This window comes from Uranotaenia lowii, chromosome 3 (genome assembly GCF_029784155.1).
Source record: "Uranotaenia lowii strain MFRU-FL chromosome 3, ASM2978415v1, whole genome shotgun sequence".
In the NCBI taxonomy this organism is placed as follows: Eukaryota; Metazoa; Arthropoda; class Insecta; order Diptera; family Culicidae; genus Uranotaenia; species Uranotaenia lowii.
In genome coordinates this window covers 296,727,064-296,746,147 of record NC_073693.1, presented here as the reverse complement: position 1 = coordinate 296,746,147, position 19,084 = coordinate 296,727,064, and the positions used below count along the sequence as shown (strand labels likewise).

Here is a 19,084-nt window from a genome sequence, read left to right as displayed (position 1 = left end):
GTAGAAAAATCGAAAATTATGAGTTCATAATGCCAAATGAATCTTCGTATTTTTTCAAGAAATGGTGCAGTTTACAATTTCTTAGATTGATAACACCAAAAACCTCAAATTGTTCGTTTTATGTGTAATCGCAAAACAGGAATTCTTTAAAGCGCTGTTGAAAAAAAGTTTTTTTTAAATATAAAAAAAAATTTTCAACAAAACTGTAAATGGCTTTTTTTATTTAATAGGTATAAAAATCACATTCAGGCCGAAACAAATTTAAAAAATTTCTTTTGTAACTCAGAGTTGGAACACCGCTCGTTAAATTGTTTGATTTTTTTGAATATTTCATCAAAATTTTCATAAAAAACTTTATATCTTGTTCACTCCCGTCGGGATTTTCGGAAATATTGAAGGGAGGAGAGGGAGGGAAACACAAATATATAATTTAAAATTATCATTTATATGATTTCATGATTTTAAAAAACGAACACAAACACATACAGGATCTCAATGACACATGATGTTTCTTCGAAGAGATTACTTTTGTAAATTTGAAATCATTGAGAAAGATTTCTCACTATCGATAGATGTTAGTTAGATAGACTTCAGGTTATTCATCAAATATCGTAAATTTTCAGATAACAATCCATTTGTTTAACAATATGTAATTTTCTGCTGATGATTTTGCTACTGTCAACAGTATCCGAAACGGAAGTTCTATATGATGAGTGTTGCAAAATAGAATATTCAGATTCTTTCCGTAGCGTTTCATTATTGGATTTTTTTTTGGTTGTAGAGTATTTTTGTCGTTTTTTCACTTTTACACTAAGTTTTCGATTGGAAAAACTTTTTTTTTTTATTAAATTCAATGTTTTAACCAGAAGACAAAAAAATATTTAAGACTAAGTTATCAAGGTAGAACCACTGATCACACTGACATGACACTTAGAACAAAAATTTGACCATTTTCTGACTAACTTTGTATTTTTTTTTTCAAATTTTGCAGTTTCGCAATACCGACGGTATGTGGTGTCGGTACTGCGAACCTACACAATTTAACAAAATAAAATGCCCTCTAGGAAAAATGTACCTGTTTAGCCCGATTTAATCGTAGAAATTACCTATTTTTTTAAAGTTTTGTGGCACTTTCTAACTAGGATAGCATTTCTTCAAATCGATCGATGCGCTCTCTGGAATCGATACTGCGTACTGTTGGGAAAATTACCCTACAAACGGAATCGAGTGTCCAGCCAGTATGGTCAGTGGTAGAACTATCATTTTCCCTGATCAATCTGATTCATTTTTTTCCAATTGAGATCGTGTAAATTTGTAGTAATTTAGCACATTTTACTGGCTTCGGGAATTCCCGGGATTTTTTAAGCGTTTCCCGGGATTCGGGAACTCCCGAATTTTTCTAATCCCCGGGAATTCCCGACCGGGAAATTCCGGGTAGGACACTCTACTGCATAGATTTCAAGTAAGCTTTTTTGAAATCTCAACCTTTGACATTCATGGCACAATATTGTTAAAATTTTGGCACAATTTTTCACAAACCCATGGATCCGTAATTTATAAAAAATATTATCAAGCACACATACACTGAGCCCCCAGCAGCCCCTGCGGCACCCGAATGAAGTTGTAGACGTAGGGCTTATTCAAGCTGGCCACCTCCACCAGCACCTTGCCCAGCAGATCCGGATGATTGGGACAGATCACCGGAATTGGTCCAAATTGCAGCTTAAAAATCCGCACCTTGGTCCGGTAGGCACTGTACAGGCTCTGAAAAATTTCGAACGAATTTTTGTGCGCAAAATCCAACCCATTGCCGAAAAACGGAACCAACTTCCCGACCGAGGGAATTCTATCCGCAAACCGGAAGATGATCCTAGCATAAATATACGCGGCCAACGGAACACCGAAAAACAGAAAGGCAAGCGTCGCGAGAAACATTTCCGATCCTTTTGGGGTTGAATGCGCGTTGCAACAGAGCTATTGTGCAAACTTGAACATGGATCACTGATCACTGATCCTTAGAACGCGTGTCGTCACTGCGTTTAATCGCTTCGAGTGTGAATTGAAATCGACTTTACCCCGACGAGGGTTTAGGAAAAACTAAACCTCCGAGAACCTGAATGGTTTTCCAAGCCCCCCACCTGATATGATGGTGGGAAACCGATCGGCTCCTCCGATCATCAAGAAAAACTGGCCATCGGCAACCGGCTTGTTTTGGTTTGCTGTTTCTATTTTTTTTTTTTTTTCATTCTGAATCGTGCGCGTGCTGCGCCACTGGAAGGGATATGTGCGAGTTTTGATTCAATTCATTTAGTGTAGACTATCTAACCTTAGGGTGGCTCATTGAGTGGTCTAGATTGAAGAGGTGGCACACTTGTTTTCGGCTTGCGAACAATTACGGCAAAATGATAACCTAGAAACCGGAAAACGCAAAACATTCGGATCGAAACGTAAACAATTGGAATTTGAAATCGAAAATCAGTGTTGGTTAGGGAAATTGGAACGGAATGGGAAAAATAGTTCGCGGAAACATTGAAGCCTCAAAACATAGATTCTACAAATGTTGTAACTAGCAGTCTAGTTATAGGTGGAAGGATTTAATTTAAAACTGAAAAATCAGTTTTTTTACAGAAGTATCATGAAAAAAACACAAAAACTGTAAACATCCGATGTTTAAAAACTTAATTATAACATAAAACTGGCCGATAATGGATATTAGGTACACATGTTTCTTTGACAAAGGCTCAGCTTAAATCAAGTTCTTAACTCTTAAAAAAAATGATTGAAATTACCTTTTAGAACAGAATATTTAACATTCCGAAAATTTCGTTTATTTTCAAATTTTAAACGTTTTTCGAAAAAAAAATTCACATTTTCCATTAAATCTTCAAATCAATTTTCATTTGTGGTAATTTAACTCTAAGAATCTGTGCAATTCAGGATTTAAGTTGGTAAGTAAAAAACAACACAAATCTTTTTGACGGAATTTATGTTAATCCTTGAACATACATAAATATGTATAAAAACTCTATTCAATACACTTGACAGTGAATTTTAGCCTTTCTTACAAGCTGTTTGGATACATTTTTCACAAAATAATAATGGAATTATAGATTTCTTTATTCTAAATCATTAGATTATGGTTCAAATGAATTAATAAATTTAATACTTCAAATCGTTCATAGGTTAGAAGTATTTTAAGTCATCATAATTATCATATAAAAAACATAACTTGCAACTTAAATTTGGTTTTCCTATGGCTGCAACCTTTAATATCCTGTATCATCCTGTTTCTATAAGAAAAAACTAAAATAAGTATAATCTTAATTCACAATTTATTTCAAATCACAGCTAATGGTAACATTAAAATAATCAGAATGAAAAATAAAGAATGCAATTGAAAAAAAATTGCCATCCATTTGTTTCAAATAATTCAACTTTTGCTCTGAGAGCCTCCAAAGTGAAAAAAACGAGGCTATAGACATAATAATTGAGTTGAATTATTTGTGCATTTCGCTAACTCTAAAAAATTTGACAAAATTGATAAAATTGACAAAATTGACAAAATTGACAAAATTGACAAAATTGATAAAATTGACAAAATTGACAAAATTGACAAAATTGACAAAATTGACAAAATTGACAAAATTGACAAAATTGACAAAATTGACAAAATTGACAAAATTGACAAAATTGACAAAATTGACAAAATTGACAAAATTGACAAAATTGACAAAATTGACAAAATTGACAAAATTGACAAAATTGACAAAATTGACAAAATTGACAAAATTGACAAAATTGACAAAATTGACAAAATTGACAAAATTGACAAAATTGACAAAATTGACAAAATTGACAAAATTGACAAAATTGACAAAATTGACAAAATTGACAAAATTGACAAAATCGACAAAATTGACAAAATTGACAAAATTGACAAAATTGACAAATTTGACAAAATTGTCAAAATTGACAATATTGATTTATGGACAAAGGTATTACCATTAATGATTAAGTTGTCATATTTGACAAAAATAGCTGAGCAAATCATTAAACTGACAGTATTGACAAAAAATGGCAAAAGGTTTAAATGGAATAATTTTCAATACAAAAATAGTTTACAAATTTGTAAAAAACTAACAATATTGACAAAAATGACCAAAAATTGCAGTATTGAAAAAATTAACAAAACTGATATTATAATTAAAATCGCAAGCATTATTAAAAAACAATGATTGAATTTTTCTGAATTGACAAAATAAACTCCATTCAAACAATTTACAAAACTTAAAAAATTACACAGTTTACAAAATTGAGAAACTTAACAAAATTGATGAAATTGATAAAATTTTGTCAGTTTTGTCATTAATGCCAATTTTGTCACTGTTGTCAATATGATAAGTTTTGTCAAAAAAGAAATTTATTTAATCTATCTACATGTTTGTCAATTTTGTTCGTAGTCAATTATTTGAATATTGTCATTTATTTAATTTTTGTAAGTTTGACCATCATTTGACCATTTTTTTTTTCAAATTTGCCATATTGTCAATTTTGACAATATTGCAAATCCGTCGAATTTTCCCTTGAGCAAACAATGCCATTTTGTCAAATTTTCAAATTTTCCAATTTTGGCAATTTTGACAATTTTGACCATTTTGACAATTTTGACAATTTTGACAATTTTGACAATTTTGACAATTTTGACAATTTTGACAATTTTGACAATTTTGACAATTTTGACAATTTTGACAATTTTGACAATTTTGACAATTTTGACAATTTTGACAATTTTGACAATTTTGACAATTTTGACAATTTTGACAATTTTGACAATTTTGACAATTTTGACAATTTTGACAATTTTGACAATTTTGACAATTTTGACAATTTTGACAATTTTGACAATTTTGATAATTTTGACAATTTTTGCAATTTTGACAATTTTGACAATTTTGACAATTTTGACAATTTTGACAATTTTGACAATTTTGACAATTTTGACAATTTTGACAATTTTGACAATTTTGACAATTTTGACAATTTTGACAATTTTGACAATTTTGACAATTTTGACAATTTTGACAATTTTGACAATTTTGACAATTTTGACAATTTTGACAATTTTGACAATTTTGACAATTTTGACAATTTTGACAATTTTGACAATTTTGACAATTTTGACAATTTTGACAATTTTGACAATTTTGACAATTTTGACAATTTTGACAATTTTGACAATTTTGACAATTTTGACAATTTTGACAATTTTGACAATTTTGACAATTTTGACAATTTTGACAATTTTGACAATTTTGACAATTTTGACAATTTTGACAATTTTGACAATTTTGACAATTTTGACAATTTTGACAATTTTGACAATTTTGACAATTTTGACAATTTTGACAATTTTGACAATTTTGACAATTTTGACAATTTTGACAATTTTGACAATTTTGACAATTTTGACAATTTTGACAATTTTGACAATTTTGACAATTTTGACAATTTTGACAATTTTGACAATTTTGACAATTTTGACAATTTTGACAATTTTGACAATTTTGACAATTTTGACAATTTTGACAATTTTGACAATTTTGACAATTTTGACAATTTTGACAATTTTGACAATTTTGACAATTTTGACAATTTTGACAATTTTGACAATTTTGACAATTTTGACAATTTTGACAATTTTGACAATTTCGACAATTTTGACAATTTTGACAATTTTGACAATTTTGACAATTTTGACAATTTTGACAATTTTGACAATTTTGACAATTTTGACAATTTTGACAATTTTGACAATTTTGATAATTTTGACAATTTTGGCAATTTTGACAATTTTGACAATTTTGACAATTTTGACAATTTTGACAATTTTGACAATTTTGACAATTTTGACAATTTTGACAATTTTGACAATTTTGACAATTTTGACAATTTTGACAATTTTGACAATTTTGACAATTTTGACAATTTTGACAATTTTGACAATTTTGACAATTTTGACAATTTTGACAATTTTGACAATTTTGACAATTTTGACAATTTTGACAATTTTGACAATTTTGACAATTTTGACAATTTTGACAATTTTGACAATTTTGACAATTTTGACAATTTTGACAATTTTGACAATTTTGACAATTTTGACAATTTTGACAATTTTGACAATTTTGACAATTTTGACAATTTTGACAATTTTGACAATTTTGACAATTTTGACGATTTTGACAATTTTGACAATTTTGACAATTTTGACAATTTTGACAATTTTGACAATTTTCACAATTCTGACAATTCTGAAAATTTGGCAATTTTGACAATTTTGACAATTTAGACAAATTTGACAATTTTGACAATTTTGACATCTTTGACAATTTTGACAATTTTGACTTTTTCGACAGTTTTGACAATTTTGACACTTTTGACAACTTGATCAATTTTGAAAATTTTCAAAATTTTGAAAATTTAGACAATTTTGACAATTTAGATAAATTTGACAAATTTGAAAATTTTGACAATTTTGACAATTTTGACAATTCCGATTTTTTTTACAATTTCGTCAAATTTTTTCAATATTGTTCGTTTTTACATTGATGTTGATCTAGTCAATTGTATAAGTTTGATCACTTTTGATATTTTTGTCACTTTTGCCAATTTAGTGGATTTGTCATTTTCGTCAATTTTATCAAAAATGTTATTTTCTTAAAATTTGGCAGTTTTATCAATTTTGTCAATGTTATCAGTTATGTCCGATTTGTAAATTTTGTTGAATTTCAAAATTTTATCAATATTGTCTTACTTCGTGAAATTGGTCAATTTTACAAATTTGATCAATTTTGATATTTTTGATTATTTTGCAATTTGTGTCTTTTATCAGTTTTGTTACTTTTGTCATTTTTTGTCTTTTCATCACTTTGTCATTTAAAGCATTCTCGTCAGTTCATCTTTTTTGTTATACTTATCAATTAGGTTAATATTTTTTTAAATTTTCATTTTTGTGATTGATGTAGATATCGTCATTTTTTTGCATTTTTATCATATTGTCATTTAAGTCGATTATGTGAGTTTTTTGTCCATTTTGTACTTTTTCAATTTTGTCAATGTCGTTAATCTCGACAGTTTTTTTCAATTTAGTCAATTTTGCAATGTTTGTCAATTTTGTCCTTTTTGTCAAATTTGTCTATTTTGTCAATTCAATTAATTTTCAAGTTTGAGTTATTTTGTTATTTTTTTTACTTTTTCAATTTTGTAAATTTTATGAATTTCGTCAATTTTGTCCATTTCTCAAGAATATCAATTTTGTCCATTATGTTATTTTTGTCATTTTTTAGAATTTTTACAAAAATATTATCCAATGTACTTAATCGGAACCAATCTAACATTTTGCAATTGAGATAGTCTTTGCCAGACTGCAAGTAAAACAACATCAACAACAACCGGATAATCGTACTGTTAAGTTTTTTTTTTTTGGATATGAACCAAACGCCTTGCAACTTATGGGTTGTTGAAGCAAGCCTTTTTTTTAGTTCTTTCTTCTAGGATTTTAACGCTTTCGCTTTATTCATCCTCTATTCCTCAGTGTCAAGTGGCATTCGTTGTAGTCGTCATTTGACGGTTTCTTTATATCAGTTTTGCAAGTTTGGTTTGTCGAATAAAATTTAAAATCTTTTTCTCTTCATTGGGGCAATTAGAGAGAGCCTGCCGAAGGTTATCTGCAAGATCACAATCCTGTCGAGCTTGTTGGTAGATAGTGCCACAATTTACCACAATTACAATCATTGGCTGCACAATTTGTGTGAACTTTGACGTAAATTTTTCTCTTTATCTCAGTCCCCGTGTACACTTCATCATCTCAACTTCTCCCGTGCCGTTTTTTCTCAGGAAGAAATATGTGACATAGTCAGTGATGCCACATTTCAATCGAAATTTTGAAACCCATAATTATTTTCCATCGGTATGGAAATTCGGTGTTTTGAAGTGGATATAAAGAAGTGATCCCATTAGATATCAACCATTTCGAAGAAAATTTTGATGATGGAATGAAAGTCCTCAAAATCTGTATGTTTTACCAAAAATCGGTAATCAGTATATACTGATTCTTGGTCAAAATTAAGCCCATCGGTATTAATACCGGAAAATTGGTATGTGTGGCATCGCTGGACATATTCCTTCCGGTACGCGAACGACGTTAAAGAAGTTGAGATTGAGTACATCGTCCACGTTGCTTATGTCGTTTTTCCCTTCTCAGAGCAATTTGTGCCAACAAGTATAGTGTTGGTTTTTGATCTTACAATCGCTATCGTAGCAAGTTCCAATGGCTGACCATTAAATCCTCAGGTTGTAATGAATAAAAGTGATGGATGTTTTGGATTGATAATTTTCATAATATTTATTATGACAAAACTTTTAACTGTTCTGTTATTTTTCATTTTTTTTTTTATAAAACACAGAACTCGGCGAGCTGATTCGATAGGTACCTATGACGGTTGGATCAATGCCCATAATAAATGATCTCCCAAAGCTTTACCCGCATAATCAAATATCATACACTTAATCGTTAATATTATTGGGTTCTGATTACATGAATAGTGACTATTTGACTAATCGTCCCATAATCTTCTTATTTTTAACCAACTTTTCTATTTTTAATGTGTCTTCGCTTGAAATGATAAAAAAATATTTATGGAAGATACAAGTAATAATCCTTAAAACAAAACTTAAGATGCATCTGAGTGTTGTGTGTCTTCACTCAATTTGAAGCAAACAAACAAAATGGCGTGCGTGTTTTGGTTTTGTGGAAGTGAGCAGAATCATCCAGTACAGCTATTTTACGTCCGGATGGTTTAGCCGGATATCTAATCAGTTCCAAAGGGATCACAAACAAGGTTCTTTTCGCAACTTCAATTAGGTTAACGCAATTAGTACGGTTGCTGCCAATGCCGGGAGATAAAGCGAACGAAGAAAAATTCAAAAAAAGAAGCAGAAGTGGCAAAACTTTGTAATTGAGTAAGTTTTTAACTATTTTATCGTGCATTAAATGTTTTAAATAGTGTGAAATATCTTTTTCAGGGCGTAACACTACAAGGCGCACCGCAAGCTTAAAGAACGGAAGATGATCCGGAATGGAATCGCAGCGACTGGCACTTGTCCGGAAACGACTTCCCAAGATCCATTGGGAGCTAATACAGGTCATGCTCCACGACCACTTGATGGTGCAGGCTAGTGCAGTCAATATCCCTCTGATCGGAAGCCTCAACAGCGCCGAGGAGAAACCCTAGAAAATTCCAAGCAGCAAACTTCGACTGCCAACGTTTGGAATCCAACGACCAAACAGCATCCGAGAACCTGTATCGAAAACAGCAAAGCTCGGTGCGCTTGTTGTAAGTATCCAATGTTTATTCCTAACCCATTCACTCATTTTTTTTGTTTTCGAAAAGCACTTGAGCCCAAAGAAAAACTGCGGGCCGCCGCGGGTTTACTGATCATAACAATCTCAAACTGGGACGAAACTCCTGAATTTCTCAACCACCATACAATTTCTAAACCATGGGAAAATCGGGAACACGCGTGGTCTGCGCAAGGCAGTAAGGCCAGAAGGAAGGCCGATTTTGCAGCATTCTTTTCACGGTCCCCTGGGACTGGCTCGCATAAAAGGCTTACCCAATTGATGCTGCTAGTGGCGCTTCCGCCAGTCTTGTACAAGCAGTAAATTTGTTATAATTTTAGGCATAATCAATTAAACTGAAGTTAAAAATCTTTTCATCAACAGGTTGAAAGTTTGTCATCGAGAATGTGCCCAAGTCCTTCAATCAGGTCAAGGAAAATATTCGAGAAGATCTAGAGGCGATGATGTCGTTTTCGATGGTAAGTTTTTTTTTGTAACACTTATAGACTAAAATTTTTGATAAAAATAAATTGTATTCTCCAGGAATTGAAGGATGGCTGGTTCCGATGCTTCAGATGACGGCATAGGCGGCGTTAAAAGATCACCCGTTTCTCGTAACCCACTCTCAGGGAACAGACACACCACCCACCACCAAGTACCGGTCGTAAAGATGTCGCTGCATCCGATCAAAATCAATTCTGTCGCGAGTCACAGAACCCTCGAACCAAGCTTAATCCGCACGAGCAAAGAGTATAGCTGTTCCTGGGTAAATCTAGCGCAAAATCGAACTGTACATGCCAAACCTGCCAGAGCAGTACCTTCGCAAAGACAAAGCACCTCATTACTGCTGCAATTTGGTGCAAAAATTAATTTAACCAACATATCCCAAGAATTCAACTGTAAAACAGGAATCGGCAGAATCAGCCCTATCTGGATCTAGAAGTCAAAACCTAATTTCAAGCAGAAACAAGAAGTCCGAGCTCAACACACAGGTAAAAGTAAAGCACCAATAAGCTTAACTTATTATAGTTTTCAATTTAAGATCCAACAAATATCTATCACCGGCTATATGTAGTTCAATTAATGTTTCGTTGAAAATTTATGCCCAAGAATTATATCCCAGAATTAAATTTGTGGCAGAACATGAAAAAATTATTTGGAAAATAGATAAAAAGAATGAAGCTCACGATAAAAAAAAATAGTATATATCAAAATAATTGGAAAAGTTATATCCATAGTTTAATTAGAATTTAAAATACCATCAAGTCACCATTCACCGCCCAGACACCATTTACCGCCCAAAATCACCCTTTTGTGTGTATTTCGAAAAAACTGGATTTTTTTCTCCAAAAAAAAGACCTGTGTTCTGTGTCGGCATCATTGTTCGACCATTTCACTGAAAAATCATCACTTAATTATGCTAACTATAGCCAGAAATAAAATATTTGGTTTTTCGTTTCCGGTCAAATTATTGAATTCGACGCCTGTTAGCGAACTAAGCATAACTGTGCTCCTAGGGAAAAAAGGGGTTTTGTTTACTAAATAGTACCTATTTGTCCTACAATCGACTTGAAACGATAGTTTGATTTTTGTAGAATAGATTTGCGTCGGAAAATTTTCGATTTTTTCAATAGTTGGTGTTTTTTGAAGCGTTTAATGATGGGCGGTAATTGGTGTATAAATAAAAGTGTGGGTTCCTAATTACCGGTCACGCACAATTTCTTTGTTTTTAACGCATGTATTGTGGCAAAAGTGTAAATTGTAAGAAGCATATAGTTTTTTTTTTTTTTTTTTTTTTTTAATTTTTTATTGGCTTTACCTCTATAACATAACCGGCCAAGTGTTGATTACTGTTCTACTTACATGTCTATTTCACATTCAATTACAAAATTAGCTATCGTTTTATATAATTCAATGTCTTTCTTTTTTAGTATCAAATGAATATCGGGTGGAATTCCTTTTTTCATTAAAATTCGCCAAATAGGTCTACGAAGATTTTCAAATCTGCTGCATGCGAAGATAATGTGATCAGGATCATAGCATATAGTTTGATTACGTTAGAAAATGATGTTTTATCGCTGAAAGTAACCGATTACTTGAGGCTGTTTGCCGGGAATCATCATTTTGTCAGTCAACGCACTTTGTTAAAATTTGTACAAAATTTGCGGGAAAGATTTCACAAAATGTATTCTCTTAAGATCCAAAATATGGTTTTGACAGCTCGTTACATGGACAATATTAAAAAGAACAGTTTCCGTGTTGTTAGATAGTTTTTCCTTAAGAAAACATTATCGATACCCGAAAAAGTCGAGTGGGCGGTAATAGGGCCAGTTGAACACCTCAACGTTTAGTTAATTATTTTTAAAAGCGTACATTTTTCGGATTCCACTAAATTTTTTATTTAAAGTAGAGCAGTTTTGAGATGTATTGGAAAAGAAAGCGAATAAAAATCTGCCGTCGTTTTTTTATTACACATGTTAGAAGTTGAAAAACCGCTTAACTGGGCGGTAGATGGTGACATGATGGTAACTATTTAAAAATCAGTATCAGAAATCAGATTTTTCGAAATCATGTTATAAGTATTCAGAATGCCAAACCAAAATAACAAAACCTATTTGTAGGAATAAAAATATCATAATCTTATCCATCATGAACATTCAAATTTAATGTGTCCATTGTTTTTAGAATTGGAATCTAACAAGAGGTAAATCCTTTTTTAAATGCTTTTAAAAATTGTCAGATTTCAAATTTTACTTTTGCAATCTGAAATGCAGTTTGGATTTTAAAACAATATTAGAATATTCTGAAAAGCAAAACAGATAAATTTGCTGAAGGAACAGATCAGCCTAGCTTTTATGAAAGCGAAATTAGTCAAATCAAAGGAAATAAGCATGTTAGGACAAAATTTATATAGAGTAACTTGAATAAGATCCTCAGTACAAAGCGTTACAGGAGCTGCTCGATTAAAAGTTATGCTTATACTGGTAATTCGACTGATATTTTACATTTAAATTAAAAATACAATTATGTACATACATATATTTCATTATAATCGTTAGATATTATATTTGAATCAATAAAATGATCTTTTAGAAACTGTAACACGAATCGTTTCTGTTTCTATTCTTGATAGTAAAAAGATCTTTAGAAGATCAGCTGTAGCGTCAGCAAAACATGAAATTGAAGATTAAATAACGATAACATCTATCGTTTAGCTGCAATTTGGATAAAGAAAAAAGCAAAAAAAATGAATGGTTACTCTACTTAACGACCCGTTCGCTGTATCGTAAAGTGCGTCCAAACGATTCCATTTCATGGAAAAAAGACTACCTTAATCGTTCATTAATAATCCAAAACTATAAACCTAATCTTTCGTGAGTCTTAGGAAGAAGATAATGGCAATCGTTATTTAATAATACTGATTTATGCGGGTATTTCATTCCTTTATTTGGTTTTAAGTTCCCAAATTTCAGATTTTTCTATTAAACTTATTTAACTTTTTTTAAGACAACCAATTGAAAAACATTATTCAAACAGAAAAGTCTAGAAGGATATTAAATATTTACACAAACACACATATTATACAAATACCATTTCGCCAATTTCTCGATAAAAGTAGCGACGCAAAATTTTGTCATAATTTAAATCAAAATCTAACCCATACTTAATAAGAATAAGTGATGCTTAAATGATGTTGTTCATTTCTTTTCAAAGTTTCTAGAACCATCTGTAGAAACACTCGTTACACCATTTTTGCTTTGTTCAATTTCTTCGAAAAGATTTTTTTCTTTTTTTTGCATTTCAAATTGAAATATTGCTTAAAAAATAGACCCACACGAATGATTTTTTTTTTTCAACTTCCTCAGATTGGTTAAGTATCAATGTTTTCATTTTTTTTCTCCTTATAGCTTCCATATGCTGGTTGAAATCAATACCCGGCACCACTTTAGTTCTGAAACCAGAATTCTAGGTGCCGGTTTTGCGTAATTTCTCAGTTGAAATTTGAACCACCTTAGAAGTTGGCGCCTCAGCCTACGGAAGCCTGATTTGGCAGCTTGAAAAAATTCTAACCCGACTTGAGAGCGCGCGCGCGCTCGGTCGCAAGCAAACGCTCACGATTTGCTCGATCAATCTAACTTAGGGCCTAAGCTCAGCTCAGCTGAGGAGTATGTTCCATGCAAGAAACAAGCATGTTTGGCTAACCGTTTAAAGCAGAAAGCATGTTGGGCATGAAGCAAAACAGTGGATACTCTCTAGGTTTGCCGCTGAAAATGTTCGTGCTTCAATCGCTTTTATCAGGTGGGCTGCAATCGGTTCTTGGGGCTATTCTTGAATTGAACGGCTTATGGATGGTGACCATAGATAAACAAACAGATAATTTATATCAGCACTGTTTGGCGAAGGCGTTTCTTTCGTTGACAAGGAACTATTTTCATGTTATTATCCCCCACAATCTGGTTTGTTTTGATTTCAAGTTTGTTGGCTTGAAATGTATGCAGAATGGTGGTTTCAAATCCAACTATCTTTAAACTTTACTTTTTGGTCAAAACTGAGTTTCGGTTACAATATCTCCTTAATAAAAAAAAAACAAATAACACACTGCCATCAAATTTCGGCTCTTGGAACGGGCATCTGTGGGCCGATGAAGTCAATTTGCTTCTTTTCCCTTCTTTCTATATTCAGCTCTATATGACACGAAGTGTAACTTCTCGACACTTGAGTTTGTCTGACTTTTGCAAAATTAGAAGCTCTACATTCAACGTCTTGAAAGTTAAATAAATTTTCTAAGTAAAAACCCGATCAGGAGAGCATATCAAAATAATAACTCAAACGTATCTCACCAAGATATTTACATCTGATTCAGTTATAATTAAGTACTCCAAAGTTTTTAGTTTCTCCAATCTGAATTATAACTTATTCTGATTGACAAACTTGAATGGGGTTGGGCTCATATTCAATGATCAAGATTTTTTTTCGGATTGTCCTAAAATAAAATGATTATATCTTATTTTGATATTCGTACAACTTTTTCTGAAACACGGACATCGAAGTCAACGGCCCAAACCTTACATTAACGAGCTTCGCTCAATAGATTCATAAAATTGAATCAAACTTTTGGGAAACCAAAAATGAGGCATGGTTTTATCAAATAATGTGGTTTATTGACCTTCCACTAGAAAAAATTCTTGAAGCACTCATATCTTGATAAGTTATAATTTTGATATAATTTGTTCTGCCCAATATCAAACTATGCTATCTGAACGAGATATAATCTTGATAGGAGCATATCAAAAACTGATATAATTTAGCTATGATCGTGTAGATTTTTTGATATAATTTGAGATATTTTACATCCTACGAGTACTGAATTATAACTCATTCAGATAGAAAAAAATAAGTATCAAAATATCTCATTTTGATATAATTCTGTTTTTCCCTCCTGATCGGGAACGTGGCATTTTCATCAAAACAAAACCCGGCCAAATTAGAAACTGTTGAATATTCGAAAATAAAACTGATTAAATTAAAATTATGAATTGAAATCATTAATGTTTAAGATATTTGTATTATTAATTTCACTTGAAAAATTGGAAATAAAAAAAAACAAAATTCAGTCGTTTGGTCTAAAAAATGTTCAGATGAAGAAATCACAAAACTTGTTATAAAATCATTTCACATCTTATTCTTTTTTCACAATTCAAAATAAACAAAAGAAAGTATTTTTTTAAAGCCATTCTGAAAATAATTTATATTCCAAATATATAATAAAATTCTATTTTTGCATATTCAGGAAACGAACTGTTCGTGAAAAAATCGGTATTCAATTGAAGAAATCGTATAAATCTTTTAACTTTGATTTCTGATCTTAATCTACCTAGATATTTTTTCATTGTTTGCACAGTTTATTAATTTAGTGCAAATAGGTGTAAATGAAGCAAAAAGTTCATCAAAATTGTTAACGTCGCAACTAAGTGTTTTAAACGTATGGTGTCTTCGGAACATATTTTCATATGATGGAATTTGTCACATGCGTAACCAAGCAGGGTGAATCCGGGAAATTTAAGCTTAAAACCCGGCAAAATTTGGGCATTCGATTTTGACCCCAAAAGCGGCCGTATCCACGCAAACTTGGGCAAAAAAAAGTTATTTTCAAAAAAAAAAACAAAAAAAACATGACAATTTTTATTTTAACACATCAGCAGATTTAAATCGTATTTTAGCATCCGGAACAAACATTTCATAGATATTTTGATATAACTTGCTCAAATATAAGAGTTTACGGACGATATGAAAAATCATTACTTGATTTTGATTTTGATTTTTTGAACGACTTTGAAAATTCATTGAATAAATCTCGGGAAAATCCGGGTTATTTTTAACTTAATCCAGTCATCCCACAGTGGTAAAAATATGAAGAACGTGATTGTTCACTTTTTTGTTTTATATTTAACCTTCTTTCGGAGAAGTTTTACTGTGAAATAAGTTATATAAGAAATTTATTTGATATTTTCGATTATTCCTCTTATAAGTGAGATAAAAAAAATCAAACTTCTACACAGTTGGTTCAATCTCTTTACAGTCTTCCACAAACTTGTTCAAAAACCAATTCAATAGAGCTTTGTCTTTAACGTCGATTTTTTTAAATATTCATCTTCCGAGTTGCAGTGTAAAATACGAAAATAACCTGTCTTAGTAAGTTTTTTAATCATAACTTTTTTATGGTATTTGTCTAACATGACAAAGCAAAAAAGATTGCTTGGAATCAATTGGATACAAACAACTAAGCAAAAGTTTCACAATTATTTTGCATATAGTGCGATCTACCGAATGTTGCCAAAAGTTCGTTGAATTTAGGCTGAAAAGGCACTATTTTTATGCATTTTTTCAAAATAAGTATAAGAGCTTACATTTAACATAATTATAATGTTCAACAGATATATATGTTGTTCTATATATTAAAACTTCTTTGTACATTGACTATTGAAAATTTAAAAAATACCATAAACAGTTTGAAAAACTGATTTTTTTCTTTAAATTCACAAATGGTTCAATTAAGGCATTTTCCTTATAAAGTTTTTATGTGCTGTGAGTATTTTTTCTAACTTTGAGTTAGTAATAGGGGTGGACATTGTCCACTGGACAACTGAAAACTGGCTATAAGAGTTTATTTTTATATTTTCACTGCATTTCGGAAGATAACTGTTTCACAAACTCGTAGATCAAGACAAAGTTTTAATGAATTGTATTTTGAACAAGTTTGTGGTAGACTGCAAAAAGATTGAACCAACTTTCTTATAGTTGTTTATCGTTTATTGAAAATAATATCATCTGACATAGGTGTCTTAATGATCTACTTAATAGTATTTGTACATTACATTATAGGCATATTTAGTTTCGTAATTGTACGCTTAAATCAGATTCAATCCGACGTCTAAAAATTGAAATGGATACATTAAAGTCAAAGTGTGTAAAATGACGTAAAAAGCATGTTATTGCGGAACGTTGAGAGTCGTTGCTGCCTTAGCGCGTGCTTCTTGATTCCAGAGAGAGCCAATTTCGATTGCGAAGAGTTCGTTCTGGTGCATAGATGTTGCATCGGGAAAGCAGCCATGTGCAATCGATTTCGTTCCGTAAAATCTTCGCCACGAATAGAGATTGGCCGATGGAATGACGATTCGATAGCGTCTGGAGACCAAGCAGGGCACAACGATGAGCATAAGGTGGCAGGTTTAAAGGATTCTCCCAGGGTAGCTCACGAAGAGTCCTTGCACACAAATCGTCGTTGAACTGCCTCAAAACGCGTAATCCGAGCAGCTTCGAAAGGCCGACCTACCAGGTTCGCCGATTCCAGTATTGATCGAACCAGGCAGCAATACAGAGCTCGCAAGCAGATCGGGTCGGTGAATTCTTTACTCAAACGTTTGATGAATCTCAGCATGCGGTTAGCCTTTTCAAGTACCACAGAGTAATGACGTTTAAAAGTCATACGACTGTCCAATAAGACGCCAAGATCCTTTATTTCCTCCACACGATGCAACTGCTCACCCAGTATATTGTAATTATACAAGAACGGATGTTTCCTGCGCCCAAATGTTATAATACAGCACTTCGAAACGCTCAAAACCAATAAATTACAGGCACACCAGCTCACTACTATGTCCAGGAAGCGTTGTAACGCGTAACAATCAGCTAGACTGTTTATAACTAAATATATTTTTAGATCGTCCGCATACTGGAGAACGCCACATCCCATGAGTAGCAAATTTATATCATTACAGAACAGCGTAAACAATAATGGACCCAGATTGCTACCTTGTGGTACGCCAGAGTTTGGAATAAAATCAAAGGATTCAGCAGAACCAATTTTAACAGCTAATCGGCGATTCGTTAGGTAACTTTTTATCCATGCACACAGTCTTTCGGAAAATCCTGAGCGATGCAATTTTGACGTAGAATTACGTCTTACGGCAACACTATAGGGGGGCAAATTGAAATTCGCGAACCGATCTCGCGTCACGAAAAACGCCTCTTTCAAAGACATCTCTCTTAAAAGACATACCAAGCCTGCTCAACGTTGATTGGCTATTCGAAAATGGAAAAAAAATTAGACGCCCCGCCCCTTCATGAGTTTTGTTATTTCCAGCCTACGAAAGGTATAAAACAAGGGGTCAACTGACGGTTTGGTTCATTGTATCAGAGAAATTGAAACTAGTGACACGGGCAGTAGCAGAGCTGACCAACAGCGGCGGAAGCAAGTTGTGTTGTGACAGCTCAGAACCTCACTAACCCATCACACACACACACACACACACACACACACACACACACACACACACACACACACACACACACACACACACACACACACACACACACACACACACACACACACACACACACACACACACACACACACACACACACACATACACACACACACACACACACACACACACACACACACACACACACACACACACACACACACACACACACACAGCCGCAACCCCCTTACCACCTTCACGCACCACACTCCTCATCCCCACCCTTCGATTAACACCCACCATCGCACACCACCCGCACGTAACACACCACCCGCCCATCAAATACCACCACCACCCACCCATCGCACACCACCCACCCATCGAACATCACCGACTCATCACACATCATCGACCCATCACACACCACCCACCCATCACGCACCACCACCACCCATCGCACACCACAGCTCACACACCACCCACCCATCACACACCACCCACCCATCACACACCACCCACCCATCACACACCACCCACCCATCACACACCACCCACCCACCAAACACCACCCACCCACCACACACCACCCACCCATCACACACCACCCACCCGTCACACACCACCCACCCATCACACACCACCCACCCATCACGCACCACCAACACAACGCACTCGTCATCCACCTATTGTAAAAGAAAAGTCAAGCGCAACTCTCTTTAAGATTTTGGCCCTGAAAAGGGCCTTTTTTTGTTATTTGTAGATATGAAAACATGGTCAATCTAACGCTTCCTCGGGAATCTCGTGTTTAAGCAACAGTTTAAGCTAGTGATTGCTATGTGATCTTAAGGGAAATGAAAACATGATACTGATTCCAATCCAACGAGACGCATGAGACTAAAAACAGTTTGAGCGCTTTTGC

General features: G+C 33.1%; 1 protein-coding gene across 3 annotated transcripts in view; it reads right to left on the bottom strand.

The window, feature by feature from the left end:
- LOC129757840 (cytochrome P450 4c21-like) overlaps positions 1-19,084 on the bottom strand; it is a 73,287-nt gene that overhangs the window by 34,586 nt on the left and 19,617 nt on the right. Inside the window, exon 1 of one of the 3 annotated variants that reach the window (XM_055755166.1) lies at positions 1,584-2,076. The exons of the other annotated variants lie outside the window; for them this stretch is intronic. Within the exon in view, the coding sequence (XP_055611141.1) occupies positions 1,584-1,935 (352 nt within the window). The 5' untranslated portion in view covers positions 1,936-2,076. Of the gene's footprint in view, positions 1-1,583; positions 2,077-19,084 lie in introns of those variants that run through there. 3 annotated transcript variants of the gene reach the window in all.